This window comes from Camelus dromedarius, chromosome 9 (assembly GCF_036321535.1).
Source record: "Camelus dromedarius isolate mCamDro1 chromosome 9, mCamDro1.pat, whole genome shotgun sequence".
In the NCBI taxonomy this organism is placed as follows: Eukaryota; Metazoa; Chordata; class Mammalia; order Artiodactyla; family Camelidae; genus Camelus; species Camelus dromedarius.
In genome coordinates, this window is record NC_087444.1 from 62,774,322 (window position 1) to 62,796,942 (window position 22,621).

At 40.3% G+C, this 22,621-nt stretch overlaps 1 protein-coding gene across 7 annotated transcripts in view; it reads left to right on the plus strand.

The window, feature by feature from the left end:
• DPY19L3 (dpy-19 like C-mannosyltransferase 3) overlaps positions 1-15,495 on the plus strand; it is a 75,455-nt gene extending 59,960 nt beyond the window's left edge. For all 7 annotated transcript variants that reach the window (XM_031458555.2, XM_031458554.2, XM_031458557.2 and 4 more), the window contains 4 exons: positions 115-197; positions 7,091-7,223; positions 9,460-9,618; positions 11,695-15,495. In XM_031458555.2, coding sequence (XP_031314415.1) covers positions 115-197; positions 7,091-7,223; positions 9,460-9,618; positions 11,695-11,856 — 537 coding nt within the window. In that variant the 3' untranslated portion in view covers positions 11,857-15,495. The remainder of the gene's footprint in view (positions 1-114; positions 198-7,090; positions 7,224-9,459; positions 9,619-11,694) is intronic.
• Positions 15,496-22,621: the final 7,126 nt, after the last annotated feature.

A 22,621-nucleotide genomic window follows, 5' to 3' on the forward strand; every position in this document is an offset into this window, starting at 1 on the left:
TGTTTCTTTAGTTCCCAAGTTCTATGCGGCCTCTGCTTCTGCACTTTAATCTTAGCGATAGTCGAGGGTGTGGGGGTGGATTTTGGTTTTGTTTTGTGTTGTTTTTAATTTCAGTTCTGGCCAGGAATGATGGAGGAACTCTCCGAGTTGAGAGAATTCTATGACCCAGATACAGTGGAGCTGATGAACTGGATTAAGTAAGAGGATTTTTTTTTTTAAACTTTAAAATTTAAAGTGCCTTTTAAGAATCACTGTGGACCTCATTTGGCTTTTTGTTTTTTGGGTTTTTTTTTTCCTGAACGTAATTGTGAAGATACATTCATTCTCCAGTTTTTCTTTAAAATTCTGTATTTGAAGATAATTTCTTTGCATTCAAGAAATATTCTCTCAAACCACAATCCCATGAAGAAAGGAAAATGAATAGCAGTATGGAGAGGGAAACAGAATTGGAGGGTGCATCTCAAACCAGTGAGAGCAAATGGAAATAAAGTTTTATGTTCTCTGCCAATTTTATCTTTATCATTTCTTTCATTTTAACACCAAATTTTCTGTTAATGCCGACCTATAAAGTATTCTTTCCTTGTTAATCGTTTAAAAGTTATTTAATTAGCTCAGTGCAGATTTCATTTTAACTAATCATACTGCCCAAGCTTAGGCCTAGAGAAAATACAAAACACAAATCTAGAGCTTTTCCTTTCTTGAACATCATCATGCCTTCGCATTACATTGGTTTTTATTTTTGACTGCACTGTGGCTTTGCCTCAGCATTCAGGATCAGAATGAGATTCCTGTTTTTCAAAGCTCTGTTAATGAATCCTGCTTCCCACCAGCAAAAATTAACTTTTCTACCCACATCAGCATTCCCGTGCCCTGTAACGCTGTATTTCCCTATTTTATAACCAAAAAGCAACAGTGTAATTGTAATTATTCACACTTAAATAGATGTTGCAAATCTTCTGTGACACATTCCGAAAGCGTCGGCTGTATTGTCTCCATCACTTAGAATTTTAGTGGCCATATTGGCACCTGCTCGTGACTGATGCTCACTACCCAGTACAGGGGAGCAGGGCATGTGTGGTGAGAGATGGTAAATGTTTGATAGCTTACGTCTCCTGAGTACAATACGTGGATTTTATAGAGATTTATATCTAAAATATACGTATGGCTTTGGTTCCAGTGTTGGACCAAGTTTGACTAGATGCAACGAGTGTAATTTTTCATGTATTTCCAGTGCCGAGCGTACGAAGCAGTGCTTTGCCTTCGTTTATTTGTTTGACTTTAAATCATGGCAGACAATTACAGAGTATTTATTGTGTAAAGGAAAAGAGGGGTATTCATATAAAGAAAAGCTAATCACTTTTGTCTTAGCTATAGTCAGCTGGAAATTTACGACATGTGCATCTGAAGGTGACGCTGGTGTTTTCTGTTTTTCAAACTGCACCTTTGATATGAATGGTGTAGGGCACCCCTCTGGCAGAATCCCGAAGGTGGTGGACTTTTCAGATCTGCTTGGATGGGCATTACAGACAGCCCACCTCCACTCCCAGTCTTTTAGGAATTAATTGTACAGTCATTAAAAATTTATTCTAGCCGAGCCCCAGGCCGTCTTGGGCTGTGTCAGACTGGATAGAGTTTCTGTAATGCCTTTATTTTCATGCTTTACTCACAGAAAATTATTTAAAAGAACATTTCTGGTTCTGAAAAATCATGGATCAGGCATTATTCCGGGTGTGAAGAAGACGCTGTTAGTCTGTTATTTCTCTCATTTGGGGAAGTGGTCTTTGTTCTTACCTTCTTTTTTCTAACAGTTCTTCTCCCTGTTATATAGACTGACTCTATTCACTTTTTTTAAAATTCTCAGCAACTGAAGGATTTGCATTTTCCAAAAAGTTGGTTCCACAGTGATCTAATCTTGCCTGTTTTCCCTTCAAAGTCTTCAAATCTTAAATTATTGTTTTTGCAAAAATAGCTGCTAGGCATGTTTGTGAAATAAGCTTAAGTGATGATGAATGTATGCCAAAATTGGGTCTATTTAGACACAAATGTATTTGTTCAAATCAACATTTGAATCAGCTCTGGTCTGTAGGCTTCAATTCCAAACACAAGAGAGTACGCTTATTATTCTTTTAACCTGCCCTGATTTCTTCTGTTTTCAAGACATAAAACATGACCTTTTACTTCCACTTCACTACTTGGGTTAGTCACACAGTGTTGGTGATGTTAGTAGGTCTGAGCTGTGCTGGAGAAAAGGCTGTGGCCTAAGGATACACAGAGTGTATCTGCAAGTCTATTTAAAACTGTCTGAAGGCAGCAGCCAGACCTCTGGTCCCCACTGAGCACCGTGAGTGAGGGACCCCTCTCCCTCCCATCTGCTTCTGTTCTCAGACAGCCGCTGTGATACACTCACGTCTGTTCTTTGTCAGGGTGGTCTTGATAGCATCTATGGGGGCGGGGGTGTAGCTTCCATTACTGGGTGGCTGTTCGCCCCCCGGGACGAGTCAGGACAAGAAACAGTGACATGTAGAAACTCTAAGGGACACACATGACCCTCCATTGTGGCAAAGGGCAGCTCGTACAGAAAGTGTTGAGAAGAAGCTACCGGCCATCTCCCAGTCTCTGCTCCGTGTACTTGATGCTGGGGGTGGATGCTTCAGGACTGAATTCCTCTTTAATCAGCAAGGACATTTTGTTGCAGTCAGGCCCCCAGAGTCCTCCCCTTGAGAACCGGGGCGTCATCTGTCCCCCTGCCTTCCACAGCCCTGGCCTGTGTGCTCACCTGGTTGCCAGCCTTGCTCGCACATCTTCCTGAGGTGCTGCATGCCCCGTTTTCCAGCAGGTTAAATGCCTCTGTTCATATTAACCCCCTTTTGCTGACGATGTTTCCTGAATACAAAGACTAAAAGCCTTTTATGTTTGTTTTTGTTTGGTTGGTTTATTTTCTGGTATCTCTTTCAGCAAAACCTAGGTGGGACTCTTAAAGGTTTTATGTGGGATTAGAAGGGACGCTTCCTTCAGCAAGGCCAAGAGTCACAGCAGTTGGTAATTCATACCTTTTCCCTTTGTGTCCTTACACTGTTTCATTTTTAGTTCCTGAAAAGTGTCTTTGACACTGTGCAATTAAGATAGATCATAGATTTGACTCTTTTGAGTTGTGACATTTTAACCACTTGGCTTAGGAGATTTTTCACTAGAAGGAGTTTCCTTCCAATGATGAAGCCTACATGTGCAATATTTTCTCAATGAAACTAAGAAAATGGACCAAACTTCCTTCACACTTAATCAAAGCAGAAGGAATTAATGTCTATTTTAAATGTGACGTAGGTTAAGTTCAGATCTTAAATGCCTGTAAGCCTCTTTTATATTTAATGAATCATTTTGTAGCATTTGCATAATTCTATACATTTTTGAAGTGTAGATAAAGCAAATGTTCACACGTTTTATTATAATGCTCAGTTTACCCATTAGTTCAACAGTAATTAACTTGTTGAAGCTTAGAGCTTCAAAAATAAATGAGATTATTCGTTCAAAATGCCATCAGGTCTTCCTGGAATGACATTTAAATTATATAATGTAAATCCGCTTGACCTGTGAGTCCTTGTCATTATTTAGTGACATTTCCTACAGAATAAATTGTTTGCAGGTTGGGCGGCCTGCTATGGAGCTTGGCAGAGAGCTATAAAAACAAATTATTCTTTCATTTTATACATCATTTGTTCAAACACTGGTAAAAATTGCTTTGTTTTCCTATAATAGAGACATGTCATTCAGTGGTTAAAAGCACATGAGCTGTCTCAGACACAGACCACAGACTGTCGGCAGAAGTATCTGTGAAGGAGTACCCAGCATTACTCTGTCACACCGCGTGCTCTAAGGACGAAGAATCCTTTCCCCCTTTGCCTGCTGAATTTACCACCGAAAATATAAATGACCACAAATCTAGGGTTTTAAAATTTAGAAAATGTCTAATTTTTTTTTTCATCTTGTTTCACTTTCTTTTACTTTTGCATTTGCTTTACGGGTAAACTTAAATATTTAAGGAAGCAGTGAAATATCCCAGGTCTACCACAGGGCTAGCAGATAAAAATGCAAGTCAGACAGAATCAAGTGTGAATAAACATCATCTCTACTATGGTTAGAAGTCAGTCGTTTCCAAAGAAATATTACAGCTAAGCCATGTTTTAGGCATTAGGGTACTTGTATTTTGATACTTTAAAATAAAACCAAGGACCTTAGTGAAAGGCTCTGGTAAGAATCCAGAGGACTGTAGCACCAGCAGTTGAGACAGTACATTTCTCTTACACTTTCTCTTTACGAATGAGACCAGACATTAAAACTTGTCACAACTGAATGAGCTTTATCCCATTTGTTCCTCAACTCCTCTGAGCAGCCGTGTGACATGACTTGCCCGCCTGGTGATGGCTGCCACTGCCTTGAGGACCAGACCCACTGGGGTGGCACACAGGTGCTCTTAGAACTTACGGGGGAGAGGGGACTTCCCGTGATTGTGCCAGGTCTGATGTGTCTCATCTCCAGCAGAGCTGAAGGCCCCCGGAAAGCACCAGTGTGTGGTGGGCTGACAACTGGCTGGTTTTGAAGTGTTTGCCTGTAAGGGGAGTTGAGTCTGGCCCTGTTAGCTAGTCAGCTTCTTGAAGACAGGACTTCCTATCATGTTTGCTAGCCCAGCACACAGTAGGCCCTCAGCGATAACTTTTGGCTAAATAAAGAATAACCTTATTACGCTCCAGCAAGCAGTTTAGGATTTTGAGGTTTTAAAAACGTTGTGACCTATATAATTCATCAAAGTATTATGATTATAATCTAAGAAAGGGGATGAAACCTTGGTAGTCTGCCATGAATAGGTAACAGGTCAGTCATCTACCTCTGCCACAATTAGAAACAGCCCTGTGCATCTCCCTGATGCTGAGTCCTGTTATATATTCAACTTGATGGTGCTAAGACGGTCTGAAGATCTGAACGGATACTATCCGCTCAGCTGCGGGACTTGTCGCTTGAGGAGAAGGGCCAGTGTGGCCCTCTCAAGCAGTAAGACCGAGTGCACAGGCCAGGCCAGTTCTCTCCCCATTAGCTCTCGCCTCTGCCTCAGGCTTTGTCCTCCGTGGAGACCAGACTTTGGTTCAGAGGACCCAAAGACAGCTGCTTTTTGACATTAATTTGTGATGTTACTGTATAATCTACTGCCGTGGAATGGTTTGTGCCAGTAAAGCATATACAAAAGGAAAGAAGACTGGTTTGGGAAAATGATGACATTTTCTTTCATTTGCCCGTCTATAATCTCTTTAGCAATGATGGCACAGTATAGATGAGGCCAGCACGGTCTATGTGGCACAGACTCGGGGGTTTAGTAAGTATTCATTGACTTCAGCGCAGTTTTTATAAAAGTCTTTCACGGAGGAATTCTGTGCACCTTCACCTCTTTTCACTTACACCCTCCTATTTCCCTGACCGTGTGGGACAGATGTCAAGAGCTCCCTGTAAATTGCTGGTTCAGGGGGACGGAGCAGACATCTGTTTGTGCTTGTGTTCCTGGGTCTGGTTGTCAGAAGGATGCTATCCTATGAAGCACAGCCAGGCTCACTTAAAACTTTCTTCTGTGGAAATCCACATTCTGGGCTCCGACGGGAATAAGGGAGGGTGCAGATTATGTGTCATTCCCTGTGTGATCATGGTCACGCTTTCCATTTCTTTTTTATCACTTAAAAAAGCTCATTGGAATTCAAGTGAATGACAGTGTCATCGTTAGAAAATCTTGCATTTTTCCAAAGTAAATTATTTGTAAATGTTTCAACTTGAACTGTAGGATGCCTCGCTTGTAGACATCCTAAGGCCTTTGCTGGATGGCATTCGTGCTGCAGTCTTGGCGTTAAATTGGAGTAAGTAGCGCATCCTCAGGGGATATATGAATATGAGGGGGCTTCTCTTAGAAACTTGAGCACTAGAGCAAGTCCCATGCCCTGATCTCCAGAAAGGTTGAGAAGGGCCTGCTCTGGCTTTTTCTGCAGGATATGTTGAGTTAATTATTTCAGTTAGACTCCTTCTCAAAACTATCTCCATCATTTCAGCTCAGCCTAGCAGCTGTAGACTCCTCCTGAACACAAGAAGGGTCAGTGTGCCTTGCAGTGTTCCTAGCGGGGCTCTTTGGGAAATTCTGCAGTGAGCAGAATCCATGGAAGGGCTGTTACGTTCTTCACAATAAAATGACACCTCATTGATTTGCAGGTGGTTCCCAGGTTACTTAAAAAAAAATAAAAGAAGAAGAAGAGAATTAAATCAGCTACTAAGATTATTTTTTTTCCAGTAGAAAAAAAGAAAAATGCTTTTCTCCATCATTGTCCCTCACACCCCACGGGGAGGCAGAACATCACAGCTTGCTGATAACTGGAAAGTGAAATGATAATTTAATATCAGAATGCCCTGTATTCCTTAAGATGCATGTAGTCGTTCGTAATCAGGACGAAAGGAAAGGAATATGGAACACTGGTGCTCCCACGTCAGAAATGTTGTACATCTCCACACTGAGTAATATTTGCTATTTCAGAATCTTCTTTCCATGTTCTTTTGTTTTTACTAATTTTTTTTCTGAAAAGTAATTTATAGTAATACCTGTGATTTTATTTTTCTTGTTTTAACCAAAAACCCTTGGAACTGACTCATGACCAGCTGCAGTTTCTGGCTCTATAGTTTGTTTTCCTCTCGGCAGCCCTCCAGTTAAGTTTAATACAAAAAGCACTGGTAGTCTTCTAAGGCCTCTTTTGGTAGAATCAGGAGAGGGTTGTGGGTTTTGGCTTAGAAGACTCAGGAGATACCCACACCCTGAGACAGTCCACTGTAAGAATAAAGCCATCAAAAGAGTAAATTAAAAGTTTCCCAATATTTGTCGAAAACAGATAGGAAAAATTTTGTAGAATAGTTTGAGTGCAAATCAGAAACTCGAGCAGCCTCCTTCCTGTGTTTTTCCTGATTCATTTCCCGTTAGCCCTTCCTAACATAGCTGGGGGTGGTCCTGAGAGTGTGATGTTGTCTGCATGGAAGTCTTAGCAGTGGGGTTAATTCAGACTCTAAAATCTTTTAGCTCTAACACTCCGAGAAAGGCTGTGTTCGCTGGAAGCATGCAGTTGCTCGCTGGCGTCAAGCTGTGCACGGGAAGGACCTTAACCAACCACCCGCACTACGAGGACAACAGCCTGAGAGAGCGAACCAAGGCGGTGAGGACCTCTGCGGGCTGCTCGCGGGCCGAGGGGTGGGGGGGCTGAAGTCCGCAGGGCCTGCACCTCCCTAGTCCAGACCCTGGCCCGCCCCCTGCCCAGTACAGGTGTGCTGTTTAGGCCCTGTGTTCCTCTCAGGCAGAAGAATAACTGAGGAGGAAAGGACCTTGAGATATATAGAAAAGGAAGCTTGAGGACAGAGCCCCCCGAAGCTTTTGAACTGGAGAGAGAGGGAAAAGGAGTCGAGACACGCTGGTCACATTTCCTGTGGCCGTTTCTAATGAGCACACGTGTGTGTGTGTGCCACACTTGCGGCCATGCAGTTCAAAGTTCAGAACATGCAAAAGGGAACAGTCCCATCCCACCCCTGTCTTCTAGCGACTGGTTCCCCTCCCTGGAGGCAGATAATGTCACCAGGAATTTTTTGTATATACAGATGTGCGTGCGTGTGTGTGTATATGTACATACAAATGTATTCATACTCTTTTCCCCCAGTTCTACAAAAGAACCAACATCTTAGTCTTGCTTTTTTGGCCCTTAATATATTTTGGAGATCATACCATGTTGGTACATCAGTAGCTTCCTTATTATTTTCAAAGCTGCATGACATTTTGTCATGTGAATGTACCAAATTTTATTTAACCATTTAGGTTGTGTCGCTGTCTTCTGCAATGATACACTCAGTGTTCCAGACGGTAAACTTGTATGCTTATCACTCTGCACAGGTCCAAAGTGTATCTCGGTACATGCGGTTCTTAGAAGTGGGCATGTGTGACTGAGGCGGGATTACTAAATCTGTATGGATTATACCAGTTTACATTTCAGTCAGCACTACAGAAGGGTACCTGTCTTAGTCCTCACCAGCAGGGGTTTCAAACTTTTTATTTAAGTTTTTTGATGTTTTGTGTCAGTCACTTCTTAATCTTGGAAAATTTGTTGAAAAGTCTCTTTTGGGAGTGCGATTTAAGTAGCCTGAAAGTAAGTGGTTTTTACCAAATACCCCATTTTTTTGTGAGAATAGTCTGAACTTAGATTCCTGCTAAAATGGGAATTTTTCAATTTGCCCAAGTGTTCAGATAGCCCCAAGTTAGGGAGAGGAAGTGGAGAGGGTGCCTGTCTGACCGGACCCCAAGCTCAGCCTGGAGGTGCCACTATTTTGACTCCAGAGACATGCCGAAGAGACTTGTCAAAGGCACAGGAAGTCCTGTGCTCCACCTGCTCCCAGATGTAGTCCCTGCCCAGGTACTGAGTTGTACGCCCTAAAAACTGACATCCTGAATGTCCTAGTGCCCTTCTTCCTTCATGACCTTTGAATCCTAGGAAGGCCTTCAGTGTGAGGCTGGTGCTCACAGTGAGCAGAAGCAAATCACCCCCCTACCATGTCAGCCCTCCGCACTGACACGCTGACCTAGGCTCTCAGCCCAGTCTCAAGTCAGAGACATCATCGTTAGAAATCAGCGGGCAACAAAGGAAGCAGCAGCCTCTCAGTGACCGCCCCCACCACCCACCCACCATCCAGCCTTTCCCGGCGCCAAGGCCCAGAACGCAGGACACGCCCCGTCTGTGTCTGCTCCCTTGAGGTGTCGGAAGCTGTGGCGAATGGGATGTGTGCCTCCTGTTGAACTGCCGCTGGGCGCTGCGAGCTGCTCTCCTGAAAGGACGAGGGAGAGAGACGTGTAGGGTCTCCTGGTCAAGCAGGTGCAGCAGAGCAGCAGTAAACAGCAGGTGCTGCCCCCCCGCCAGGACCGGGGACCCTGTGGGGGTCCTTTTCCCCGGCTGCCATTATCAGAAGCTGGGTGTCCTTACAAGTATACGTGCCTCCACACTGTACCACCACCCCTAATGGATCCTTTTAGTCTAAAGGTCCCCCTTTTAAAAAGATAGACTCTTAACTTAACCGCATTATTTACTTCGGGGAGGCATTCTTAGAATTGGCATCTCCTGATGGATATATTCATAACTCAAAATAGTACATTCTAAGTCCAAATCTGGTGTCTCAATCCAGATGTATTCAGCATGACTCACTCTCCCCGTCCCCAACAGCATCTCTTTCGAAACTGCGCGCACAGGCTCCCAGGACTCCAGGTGCACGAGCCGCCCGCCCAGGACGGGGTGGCGGGGCTGGGCGGCCACGATTAGATTCAACCCCTGTGGGAGGTTTCAACACCTGGTCCTTGACCCGCTTCCCGGTGTTGAGTGGCGTTTTGCCCTATTCCATTTTTATCTCGTTTTGAAGGTTTATCAGATATACGCAAAGAGGTCTCCCGAGGACGTGCACGCCCTGCTCAGGTCCTTCGGCGCGGACTACGTGATCCTGGAGGACAGCATCTGCTACGAGCGCCGGCACCGCCGGGGCTGCCGGCTGCGCGACCTGCTGGACGTCGCCAACGGCCACGTAAGCACCCCCTCACCACGTGCACGTGCACGTGCGGGGCGCTCTGGGGAGGAGAGGGTGCCAATGGGAGTCCTCAGGAATGTAAATACCTCTGCACTTTGTGGAATTACATTACGGGTCAAGTGTTCCTCTCGCATTCTGCAGAACCCCCCTACTTTGGCATGTTAGTAGCTTGCCAGGGGGGCTGGGTGATGGGAGAGATGGGAGGGGAGCTCTGGTGCCCAGCCTCACATCAAACAGAGCAGCTCTGTTTTCAGCTGGTCGGTATCGTGAGGCTCTGCATAAAATTTTTAAGGTTATGCTGCTGAAATGAAAAACAAAACCACAGCCTTTTGAAACTGCTGCTCTAAAGCATCATTTTGGCTCATGCCTGAGGCTGTCACTGCCATGCCCTCTCTCTCCCCCAGCCTTGGTGGTACAATCCCACTCCCCTACCCACCCTTTTGTGGGGGGGGTCCCCTTTTGTCCACTGGCATGCTCCCACAAAGATGGCTTTCTCCAATAACAAATAAGGTGATTGGATTAGTAATGAAAAACCTTCCAACAACAAAAAACCCAGGACCAAATGGCTTCATGCGTGAATTCTACCAAATATTCAAAGAGAATTAATACCAATCCTTCTTAAGTTCTTACAAGAAACTGACAAAGGAACACTTCCAAACTAATTTTATGAGACCATCATCACGTTTATACCACAGCCAGACAAAGATACTAAAAGAAAATGAACTTTACAGAGATTAAAGTGGTGGTTGCCAAGGGCTGTTGGTAAGGGGAAGTGGGGAGATGTTGGTCAAGGCGTACAAAGTTTCAGCTGTGCAAGGTAAGTGGCGGAGAGCTGACTGTGCCGAGAGCTAACAATACTGTGTTGTATAGTTGAAATTTGCCGAGAGGGTAGGTCTCGCGTGTTCTCACCACACACAAAAATGATGGTAATTATGTGAGATGATGGCTATGTTGTTAACTTGATTGTGGTGATTATTTCACAGTGTGTCTGTTTATTAAGTCATTAAGTTGTGCACCTTATGTACATGATCTTGGAGTGTCAATTATACCTCAATAAAGCTGAAAAGACCAAAAAAAAAAAAAAAAAAAAAGGCTTTCTGTGGCCAAGAGTACACTCCAGAGCAGGAAAACAAGCTGTTTCCCTTTCTCCCTTCTGAGGAGGATGTTTTTACAGCTATGCCAGGTTTCAAATAGAACAGACAGTAGATTTTCACCCTTTAAAGGTGGTGTGTACTGTAATTATTAGTAAAAGCTGATAGATATTTCTGAAATGAGGGGAGGAAAATGATAAAGCTAGCCTACATCTGAAAAAGAAAAAAAAAACTTGAGTGTATAGAATTTGAGATTTAGGACATTTAACATCTCCTCTCCTAGCAAGTTTCAGATACACAATGCAGAGTTATTGGCCATAATCATCATGCTGTACTCCGCTTCCCCAGAACTTAACGCATCTGATAATGTATTAATACACACAAATGTATTAACTAGCTTGATGGTGGTAATCATTTCACCATGTATATCAAGTCATTGACTGTATACCTTAAACAGAAACAGTTTTGTCAGTTACACTTCAGTAAAGCTGAGGGGGGAAGGGGAAAAAAACAATACGAGATTCAGATTTGTGTCCAGGGAAAATACCTTCCATAACTATCTTGAATTCAAAAGAGGTACAGACCAAATGCATGCATTTAAATGGCGCTTCGTGTATACCTTTTCCTAACTAGGCCCTCCAGTGAGTTGGAGAACGTTCTCTGGTCACAGTAGTTCTTCTCTATATTTAATTTTTGTGAGAGGAACAGTGTAGTATGTCCTCAGAACAAAGAGATCCGAGTTCTAGTTCTAGCTTTGCCGTGAAAGGTGCTCGTGGTTGGACCGTGAACTCTCCCCTTCAGCCTTGGTTTACACGCTGAGGGGGAGAGAGGTGGACCAGGTGGCTGCTGGCACTGAACTAGCTCAGTTTAAGCTCACTGACATGTCACTCCTGAAGAAACCCAATACCCACTCCTACTTCTGTTGTCTCTTGTAAATACGATTTTTTCCCCAAAATTGTATTTGGTTTTGCTTTGGCCTTAGATGATGGATGGCCCAGGAGAGAATGATCCTGATTTGAAGCTTGCAGGCCACCCTCGCTTCTGTGAAGAGATCAAAAGAAACCTGCCTCCCTACACAGCGTACTTCACTAGAGTGTTTCAGAACAAAACATTCCATGTTTACAAGCTGTCCAGAAACAAGTAACAGAGCTTTCTATTCAATCTATTTTTGATACGTGAAACGCCACCGTAAGGAAAGTCAATAGCTAGATAGATAACGTTTCCTATGTCATTAGGTAGCCCGTACCTTAAAGCTGTGATATGATTAAGTCTACAAATGTTTACACTAGCGTTACCATCTTTGAGAGTACCTTATACAAGCTTCAGGTCTTTTTAGTCTTGTTTCATTAATGTTCTTCAGCCTAAATGTCTTCAGCTTTCTAAAGGTGATGTTGAATTTTGTTGTTGGAGAGCACAGAAAGTGTTCCATGGGTAGCCTGGACAGCTGCGTATCATGTTGGAAACCCAGAGCCTGTTCAGCATTTAAAATACTTCTGATTTTTAACTGACTTAAGACAGCTACTGTTGAATCAAATTGAGGGGATGCATAATTAAATTATTAAATATTATTCCACTCGTGAAGATCAGTTGGTGGCTTTTTAAAAAGCTCATTGCCCGTTTCACTTTTTAAATTTTATAATGTTTTCCAATTGTCATGCTTTAATATTTTTTAAAAAATCATGTTAGGTCTTTGTATGTATCTAAAGTTTTTTGTTGTGTTCTGTCTGAAATGTAATGTGTGGCACTTTGGTAGTGTGTGTGTGTGTGTGTGTGTGTGTGTGTGTGTGTATGTGTGCGTGTGCACGCGCATGTGCATGCCTGTTTTAATGCTGGACACAGAAAAGTGTTACAAGTTCTGTATGGTAAGTCCTTAAAGGAGCAGGAATGTTATGTAGCCGAGTAGAATTTGTTACTGTTTAGTGTTATTATTATTTTAAAACCTATTGATACTATTTAAACTGTCCTGCAAGTAAGAAACTTTTTCTTGATTTCTTACTCATTCAGATTTACTGGGTTTGCAAAATTTTGTAAACTTTTTGTTTTTAGCCTTTGTATTTTTTACAGCCTAGAGCCTTGCAAAGTCTTAAAATTTTTTAAATGTTGTATCTTAACTAACTCACTAATCTGATATTTTTCGCAGAGAGCATTTTCATACCAAGTTTGCTTTGTGGTCTCCAATCTTACCGTGAGAGCCCTGGTTAGGTTATTCTTTTTCTTACTCAAAGGTAACCAAGTGCCTCTAAGTCATGCTTATTTGTAAACAACGAAGAGGATTATGTGTACCTTGTACTTGGTCAAAACTTTTTTTATAATTGCTTTTATAATTAATTTCTAATAATGGGGACATGTAAAAGTTGCTGATAAAAGCATACTTTGTATTTAATTTAATCACGATGCTAATGAAATTAACTTTCACCTCTGTTCTTGCCAGTTGAAAATGATTTAAATGTTTCTCCTTGCAGTTGTGTTGAAGTAAATTACTGTAGGCATGAAGATGTCTACGTCACATGTTCAAATGATTTTATATTCAGCTACTACTTATTAAGCAGTATTCAGAAAGAAACTTTATACTGTCATGTTGGACTCAAGGATAACTTGGCTTTTATCAAAACTTATTTAAATAAAAAATTGACAGTAGCTGGGTTATTAAATTATGCAACTGAAACTCCTGAATTATATCTTTCTTGTATCCCTTAATAAGGTTGGAGACCACTGCAGTTTAGGATAATACAATAATAAAACATTTTAATCAGCACTAAAACTTTAATTAAGCCAGTAGTGATGCATGCCTGTTGTAGCTGACAGCACGGGTCAGTCCATCCTTCGGTGAGTGCCTTACTCTTAATTGAAACCAAGCACATGTAAGGTACAACACGTTAGACTATCTAGTTATGTTTTTAAAACCCTACCTTGGCAGATGTATTTCAATTTATTTTAAATATTCCTATATGTATTAATCTAAGCATTTGGGTATTTAGAGTTTGAATATGCAAGAATCGTGTACTTAAATTTGTCTGCTTACCCTCACCACACTGATGGCATATGGTGATCTTTTTTCATAGTTTAGGTGCCATTTGTTTCCAAAGCATTTAGTGTTGGGTCTTCAATGAAAAATACAAAGTGCCAAAAAAAACCTTGCAAGACAGAATCCATACACACTCTCTTTCCAAAACACTGTGACCATGTATAGCACATTTTTATTTCCTGATGACCAAATCTCTTAGCAAATCACGTTAAATATTTTTAGTGCTCGGCAGTATTCTCTTTTATGACCTTCTCATTGGAGTACACGGGAGGGAAGAGGAAGAGTGGCTGGCTCCTGGATCTCTGCCAAGCCACAGCAGGTGCCCTGTGGCGTAAGCTCCCCGCCACACGGCTCTCAGCGGCTGCGCTAATATTTGGTGATAGCCTCGAATAAGGCTGTACCTTATGGGTAGAAAAACCACTTGATTTTTGCTTCAGCATTAGCATTCAGAGGAACCTCTAAGTACAATAAGTGCTCTTAATTAACCTTTACTTACCTGACTCACCAGATCCCTGCACAGTCTCCATCCTCTTGTGAGCTGCCTGCCCACCTGGCACCGCTCAGGGGCTGCTCCCCGTGTGCTCACATGCTCCACTCCCTCCCTTGTGCCCACACCACACTTCTCTGTGCATCTCTGCCTCCTGTTGTAAATACATGATTCAACATAAGCCCAGGAAATCTGGGTCTGAAAAGAAAGGGTCACTCCTGCAAAAAGTAGCTTGGATGCTTTGGTAAGATTTGATGAAGGTTGCCACTAATAAGAATGGCTTTTATATTAGGTATGGTTGGGAAAATTATAAAATATTCGGAGAACATAAAATTCAAGCAAATTTCTGAGCTCAGACTGCTTCACAAGATTTATTTATTTAAGTACTCATTTCACCTTTAAAAAATCTAGGCTGATCAGAAGGTATTAAAATGTACCCAAATTGGTACATTATTGGTATGATTTATGCAAGACCAGAACTGCAATCACTGGACCCTTATGCAGAGGAAAGGCCTTGGCTTTACATCAGAAGATGAGCAAATGAATGTACAATTACACATCTGAAATTATGATTTCGCTATTTTAACCTTCTTAAATGACCAGCTACTGATACTAATCACAGTGGCTAATAGAGTTGGAAGTCACTTTATTACAGACTTAAAAATAGGGATTCATTTCAAGAACATAATTAGGTATTATCTAGGTCATCTGTTGTCCACTTAAGATGATTTTCTTGACCTTTGTGAGATCAGCTAGATAAATGTGTGTGTGCATGTGTGTGTGTGCGTGCGTGTGCGCATGTGTGTGCATGCATGTGTGTGTGTGCGTGTGCGTGTGTTGGGTGCTATCAGATATTTCATCTGGTCTGCATCTTTACAGGTAACTAAAAATGTTTATTCTGATTCCACATGAACCTTGTAACAATTTTAGCTCATCTTTGTCCAAAACCTACCTGAATTAACATAGAAATATTCCATTTTAAAATTTTCATTTAAACCTTGGAATTAATAGGAAGATAAAATGTTCTCAAATCATGTATCTTGGTCAGTATGCTCCCAAATGCTTTATAAATGACAACTTTGGCCTAGAAGAGCATACTTGCCTGTTCCTGGAAAAAAGCGATTAAATGAGAGAGTGGTTTACTTTCACGTGGCAATTGATTTTCTGCACTTAACCTCCTATGCGTAAAATCTTACAAAGAGCTTTTATAATTTGTTGTACTAAATTGTATGAAGATTATGTACTAAATAAAGCTCTTTTAAGTTACACAAGATGAGTGCCTTTCATTTCTTTGAAGGTCAAAAACCGAGGAACTGGCTTATTGAAGTGTATTAAATATGTGCCGAACAGAGTACAGTCACTAAAGATGGATGTGGTAGGGTCTTAATTGTACTTGCTAATGTTGAAGGAGTTTGGTGGTTTCCCCCCCTCACCAAGGTATTTGGTTTGATAGCTGCTTATTTGCTTCCCTTGCACCTCAAGTTTATAGTTAAGATTTCTAAAGAGACGGCTGCTCTTAGCAGAATTTACCCTCAAAGAGGTAAATACTGTGTTTTGACCTTTGGAATTGTTTCTACTTCTTGATAGTGTACAGATAGCAAATGTGCTTAATTGTTAGGTTGTTCAGAGCAGATATTGAAATTCCAAACAGAAATGGTCAGGGAGACAGATATACTTCCAAATAGAAGAAACTGGCAGTGGGGATCTCAAATATTCTGTACTGACTCTTTGTAAGTATATAATTAAGTGTATTTACATTTAAGCTATTAAGTGCACTCTGCTAGAATGCTCTCTAGCGAATGAAGAATCACAAACAATATAGGTAAGTGAGAGACTGAGGATATGAATGAACTGAACGTGTTAATAGCTTGACCCGACACCAGGCGCATGGCAGATGAAATGCAGCTTCTCTGCCCCTTCTTTCAGAAGAGGTATCTGAAACTCATCTAAGATCATTTCAGTTAATTTTGTATTTAGAAGTTTTCTTTATAGATTGTTCTTCAGAGTGAAGATAACAGGACCATAGTGTGATGTGAAATCAGTTTAGTGGGTTGCAAACATTTAGAGAGGAAACAGGGGACAGGGAGAGAGAAGGGGAGGTAGGGAGTGGACAGCCAATATGGTAAGTATAAGTATTGTCTTGTGAAATATTTGTTTCATTTATACACGTAGATATTCGTGCTCTGGGGTGCACTATAAAGCGTATATCTTACTGTGAGTTTAGGGTCAAGAGTTTGAAAGCCATGCCCATACAGCACAGAGGATTCTGGGAGGATGGCAGCTTGAACTTGGCTCTGTCCTTGTCTCCCAACTCTACTGTATTAGAATCCTTTGAACAATGATGATATTAAAGAATTATAAATTTTAGGTGTGATATGGACATTGTTACCTTTTTAGGTCCTTATCTTTTAGAATATGTACTAACATATTTCAGGTGGAATTGTATGTACAGGGTTTACATAAAAATAATTTGTAGGGCATATAGATGAGACAAGATTGGCCATGAGTTGATACAGTTTTAGCTAGTTTGGAATTTTTCTATAGAAAAAAAGTAAACCAACAAATTAAACCAGGAAACTTGAGAAGATTAAAATTTAAAAGATAAGAACTGAAATCAATTATCTAGGGAAATAGTAAAAAGAATATATAAATCCCACCCCTGACAAAAACCTGGGTCTTTTAAAAAGACTAATGAAATAAACATCTGGTAAACCTGATTAAGGGGGAAAAAAACGAAGACATAATTGCAGAGTCAGGAATGGTAAATATATATATATATGAAATAAGGTATACAATTTTGTGGCAAAAAATAAATTGAAACCCTACAGGAAATGGGTGATTTGCTAAAAAACAGAAGTTCAAAGTGGCCCCCAAAAAAGATGAAAACTTGAATAGACAAGAACCATAGACAGTATGGAAAGATTCAAAGGTTGTAAAAGGACACTTGGGCAAGGAGGGCATACAGCCAAATTTCAACTTTCAAAGAAAGGATGACTCCAGATTTATTTTTTCTGGACCATAGAAAAATAAGGAAATCTCCCAGATGTGTTTTAGGAAACTTGTCCAATTTTAACATGAGAACTCAGTACAGATAATGTATTTGTTTTCTAATGCTACATAACAAATTACATAAATTTTGCAGATTAAAATATCATGCATTTATCATCTCAAAGTTTCCATGGGGCAGGAGACTGAACACAGCTTAACTGTGTCTCACAGGACTTCAATCAAGGTGTCAGTCAGACTGCTTGCTTATCTGGAATTTGGGGTCCTCACCATAAAGTTGGTGGCAGAATTCAGTTATCTGTGATTTTAGGACTGAGACCATTAGTTCCTAGAGGCCACTCCTCTCCATAGAAAGTTCACAACATGGCTTTTTGCTTCAACACCAGGAGGGGGGGCCAAGATGGTGAAGTAGAAGGATGCATAGCTCATCCTCTCCCATGAATACATTAAGAATTACAACTATGGACTGATCAGTTCATACAGAATATGCACTGAGCTTTGGCAGAGTATCTTGCTTCAGGAATATAAGAAGATTTCTCACAGAAATGGGTAGGAGGGAAAAAAAATAAAAAGGACATTGGTGTGAGACTGTCTCCTCCGGGGAAAGAGTGCAAAAGGAGGAAAAGCGACCTCCAGCAGGGAGGTCAGTGGGAACAGAAAGGGAGTTTCCAAGGCTGGGAAGAGAAAGCAGCAGCCACTTGGTAGAAAGAACTGAGAGAAACCAACACAGAAGTTCCCTGTGATCCCTAGCTCGAGATGTGAGCTGGCAGGGGTGGGACAGGACTGGCTGCTGGAGCTCTGTCTTTTGTGGACGAGCCCAGGGAGAAGACTGGGGCTGACAGAGGCAGCCTCAGGGGGTTGGAGTGTGGTGGGGGCTGTGGCTGGGAGTGTGTACAGAACAGAATAGCCTAGGACCCCCATAAATAGGAGAGAGAAAGAATTTCTCAGACAAGCAAAAACTAAAAGAATTCAGCAATACTAAACCTATCCTAAAAGAAATATTGAAAGGTCTACTCTAAATAGAAAAGAAGCAGGAAGCTATAGAAAAGAAAAAAAAACATAATTGGAAATGTGATAACTACATTTCATGCAAATAGAAATTACAAGAAAGCAAGACTAGCAATACTCATATCAGACAAAATAGACTAAAACAAAGGCCATAAAGATAAAGAAGGACACTACACAATGATAAAAAAGAGCAATACAAGAAGAGGATATTATACTCATTAACATATATGCACCAATATAGGAGCACCTAAATATAGAAAACAAACACTAGCAGACATAAAGGGAGAAATTGATGGGAACACAATAACAGTAGGGGATTTAACACCCACTAACATCATTGGACAGATCTTCCAGACAGAAAATCAATAAGGCAAAAGCAATACTAAATGACACAATAAAACAGTTGGACTTGGTATTTTTAGGACATTACACCCCTACCCCCAAAACAGAATACACATTCTTTTCTAGTGCACATCTCTAGGATAGACCACATATACAGACACAAAAGAAGCTTCAACAAATTTAAGAGGATAGAAATTGTTTCAAGCAATGGCATGAAACTAGAGATCAACCACAAGAAAACAAATGACAAAAAAATAATAATTATAACCACATGGCGACTAAACAACATGCTACTAAAAAACCAATAGGTCACCAATGAAATCAAACAAGAAATTTAAAAAATACCTTGAGACAAATGACAATGAAAACACAACCACACAAAATCTATGGGATATAGCAAAAGCAGTGCTAAGAGGGAAGTTCATAGCTATAAAGGCCTTCCTCAAAAAACAAGAAAAATCTCAAACAACCAAACCCACCACGCAAAGAATTAGAAAAAGAAGAACTAATAAAACCTAAAATTAGCAGAAGAAAAGAAATAATAAAGATCAGGGAATAAACAGATTTTAAAAACAAACAAACAAACAAACAAAAATCCAACCAAGAGCTGGTTTTTTAAAAAAGGAAACAAAAATCAAACCTCTGGCCAGGCTTACCAAGAAAAAATGGAGAGAGGACGATAAAATAATAAAGGAAAATGGAGAACTTACAGTCAACACCACAGAAATGCAAAAAAACTAACAAAATACTATGAACAACTATATGGCAACAAATCAGACAACCTAAAAGAAATGAACAAATTTCTAGAAATATACATTCCACCAAGACTGAATCAAGAAGAAATAGATCATTTGAGCAGACTGACCACTAGAAGTGAAATAGAATTAGCAATTAAAAAAACCTCCCTGCAAACAAAAGTCCACAACCAGATAACTTCACTGGGGAATTCTACCAAACATACAAAGAAGAACTTTCTCAAACTCTTCCAAAAGACTGAAGATGAGGGAATACTCCCAGACTCATTCTATGAAGCCACCATCACCCTGGTACCAAAACCAGACAAAGACACTACCAGAAAAGAAAATTATAGGCCAATAATGTTGATGAATATAGATGAAAAAATTCTCAATAAGATATTAGCAAACAGAATCCAGCAACACATAAAAAAGATCATACACTATGACCCAGTTGGATTCATCCCAGGGACACAAAGGATGGTTCAACATATACAAATCAATCAATGTGATACACCATATCAACAAAAGAAAGGACAAAAATCACATGGTCATCTCAGCAGATGCAGAAAAGGCATTTGATAAAATTAAAGACTCATTTATGACAAAGCTCTTATCAAAATGCATATAGAGGGAACATATCTCAACATAATAAAAGCTATTTTGACAAACCCACAGCTAGCATAATACTCAATGGTGAAAAGTTGAAACCCTTCCCACTAAAATCTGGAACAAGACAAGGATGCCCACTCTCACCACTGCTATTAAACATAGTATTAGAATTCCTGGCCACAGCAATCAGGCAACAAAAAGAAAAGGGATCCAAATTGGAAGAGAAAAGGTAAAGTTGTTACTATATGTGGATGACAGGATACTATATAGAGAAAACCCTAAAGGCTCCACACAAAAACTACTGGAGCTGATAAAAGAATTTGGCAAGGTAGCAGCATACAAGATTAACACAGAAATCAGTTGCATTTCTCTACACTAACAATGAAATACCAGAAAAAGAAAGTAAAGAAATAATCCTTTTTAAAATTGCCTCCAAAAAATAAAATACTTAGGAATAAATCTGACCAAGGAGGTGAAAGGCTTATACACAGAGAAATACAAAACATTGATTAAGGAAACTAAAGATGACTTAAAGAAATGGAAAGATATCCCATGCTCTTGGATTGGAAGAAATGAGATTGTTAAAATGGTCATACTACCCAAAGCAATTAACAGATTTAATGTAAACCCTATTGAATTCCCCATGACATTTTTCACAGAACTAGTACAAATAATCATAAAATTTATATGGAATCACAAAAGGCCCAGACTTGCCAAAGCAAAACTAAAGAAAAAGAATGAAGCTGGAAGAATAACCCTCCCAGACTGCAGACAATACAGCAGAGCTACAGTAATCAAAACAGCATGGTATTGGCACAAAAGCAGACATATGTATCAATGGAACAAAATAGAGAGCCCAGAAATTAACCCACAGACTTATGGTCAATTAATCTTCAACAAAGGAGGCAAGAATATACAATGGAGAAAAGACAATCTCTTCAGCAAGTGTTGGTGTTGGTAAAACTAAACAGCTCCCTGTATATCAATGAAGTTAGAACACTCCCTCACACCATACACAAAAATAAACTCAAAATGGCTCAAAGACTTAAATATAAGACAAGACACTATAAACCTCCTAAAAGAAAACATAGGCAAAATAGTCTCTGATACAAATTTTAACAATGTTTTCCTAGGGCAGTCTACCCAGGCAATAGAAATAAAAGCAAAAATTAACAACTGGGACCTAATTAAATTTATAAGCTTTTGCACAGCAAAGGAAACTATAAGCAAAACAAAACAACACCCTACAGAATAGAAGAAAATATTTGCAAAATAGAAGAAAAAATTGTGACTGACAAAGGTTTAATTTCCAGAATATATAAACAGCTCGTACAACTTAATAACAAAGAAGACAAACAACCCAATCCAAAAATAGTCAGAAGACTCTACAATGAACTCTAAAAGCAACTCTACAATGAAGATATACAAATGGCCAATAGACATATGAAAAAATGCTCAATATCACTAATTATCAGAGAAATGCAAATCAAAACTACAATGATGTATCACCTCACACCAGTCAGAAAGGCCATCATTCAAAAGTCCACAAATAATAATTGCTATAGAGGGTGTGGAGAAAAGGGAACCCTCCTACACTGTTGGTGGAATGCAATTTGGTGCGGCCATTATGGAAAACAGTAAGGAGATTCCTCAAAAAACTAAAAATAGACTTACCATATGATCCAGCAATCCCACTCCTGGGCATATATTCAGAGGGAACTCTAATTCAAAAAGATACATGCACCCCAAGTTCATAGTAGCACTATATACAATAGCCACGACATGGAAACAAACTAAATGTCCACTGACAGATGACTGGGTAAAGAAGCTGTGGTATATTTATACAATGGAATACTACTTAGCCATAAAACGTAATAAAATAATGCCATTTGCAGCAACATGGGTGGACCTGGAGATCATCATTCTAAGTGAAGTAAGCCAAAAAAAGAAAGAAGAATACCATATGATATCACTTATATGTGGAATCTAAAAGACAAATTAACTTATTTACAAAACAGAAAAAGACTCAGACATAGTAAGCAATCTTGTGGTTACTGGGGACAAAGCTAGAGTCTGGCCAATACTGAGTATTTGGCAGTAACCAACAGGGCTACAAACTTTGATATAAGAGAAGTACACAAGGTGAGTCCCAATCTCACCCTTGCTTTCTCCTTTTAGAATCCTTCCAAACCATACCACAGGGAGATGGAGCTCAAGCAGAGAATGACAGTCTTACTGAAAGAGAAACAGATTGTGCAGTTCATGGATGCTAAGCTGGCTAAGATTTGGTAGGAGCTGGAAGGGTAGGACACCAGAGAGGAAGGAGCTGCAAAAGACAAAACCTGAGAAGTTCTGGTCCTTGGCCAGTTCATAACCCTTCACATGTATGGCTTAGCAAGAACATCTAGTAAATGGCAGAGCTGAACAGAGATTTCAGAGGTTATACAATCCTGAGAAGCCACTGGAATTTGGGTCCAGGCAGCTTGAAGAAACCATGGTGAACCCCCCAACAATTCAGTTGAGACCCCAGAAAAGCTATACCTTATCCTAGTATTAGAGGCTATTATCCTGCCTGTCAAAGGCAAATATAAATCTGCTATAGAGGATGACAACTTTACCCCTGGCCTAAAATTAGCCCGAAAAATTTTTATATACAATGTCTAGTACTCAATCAAAAATAACTAGGAATAATAAA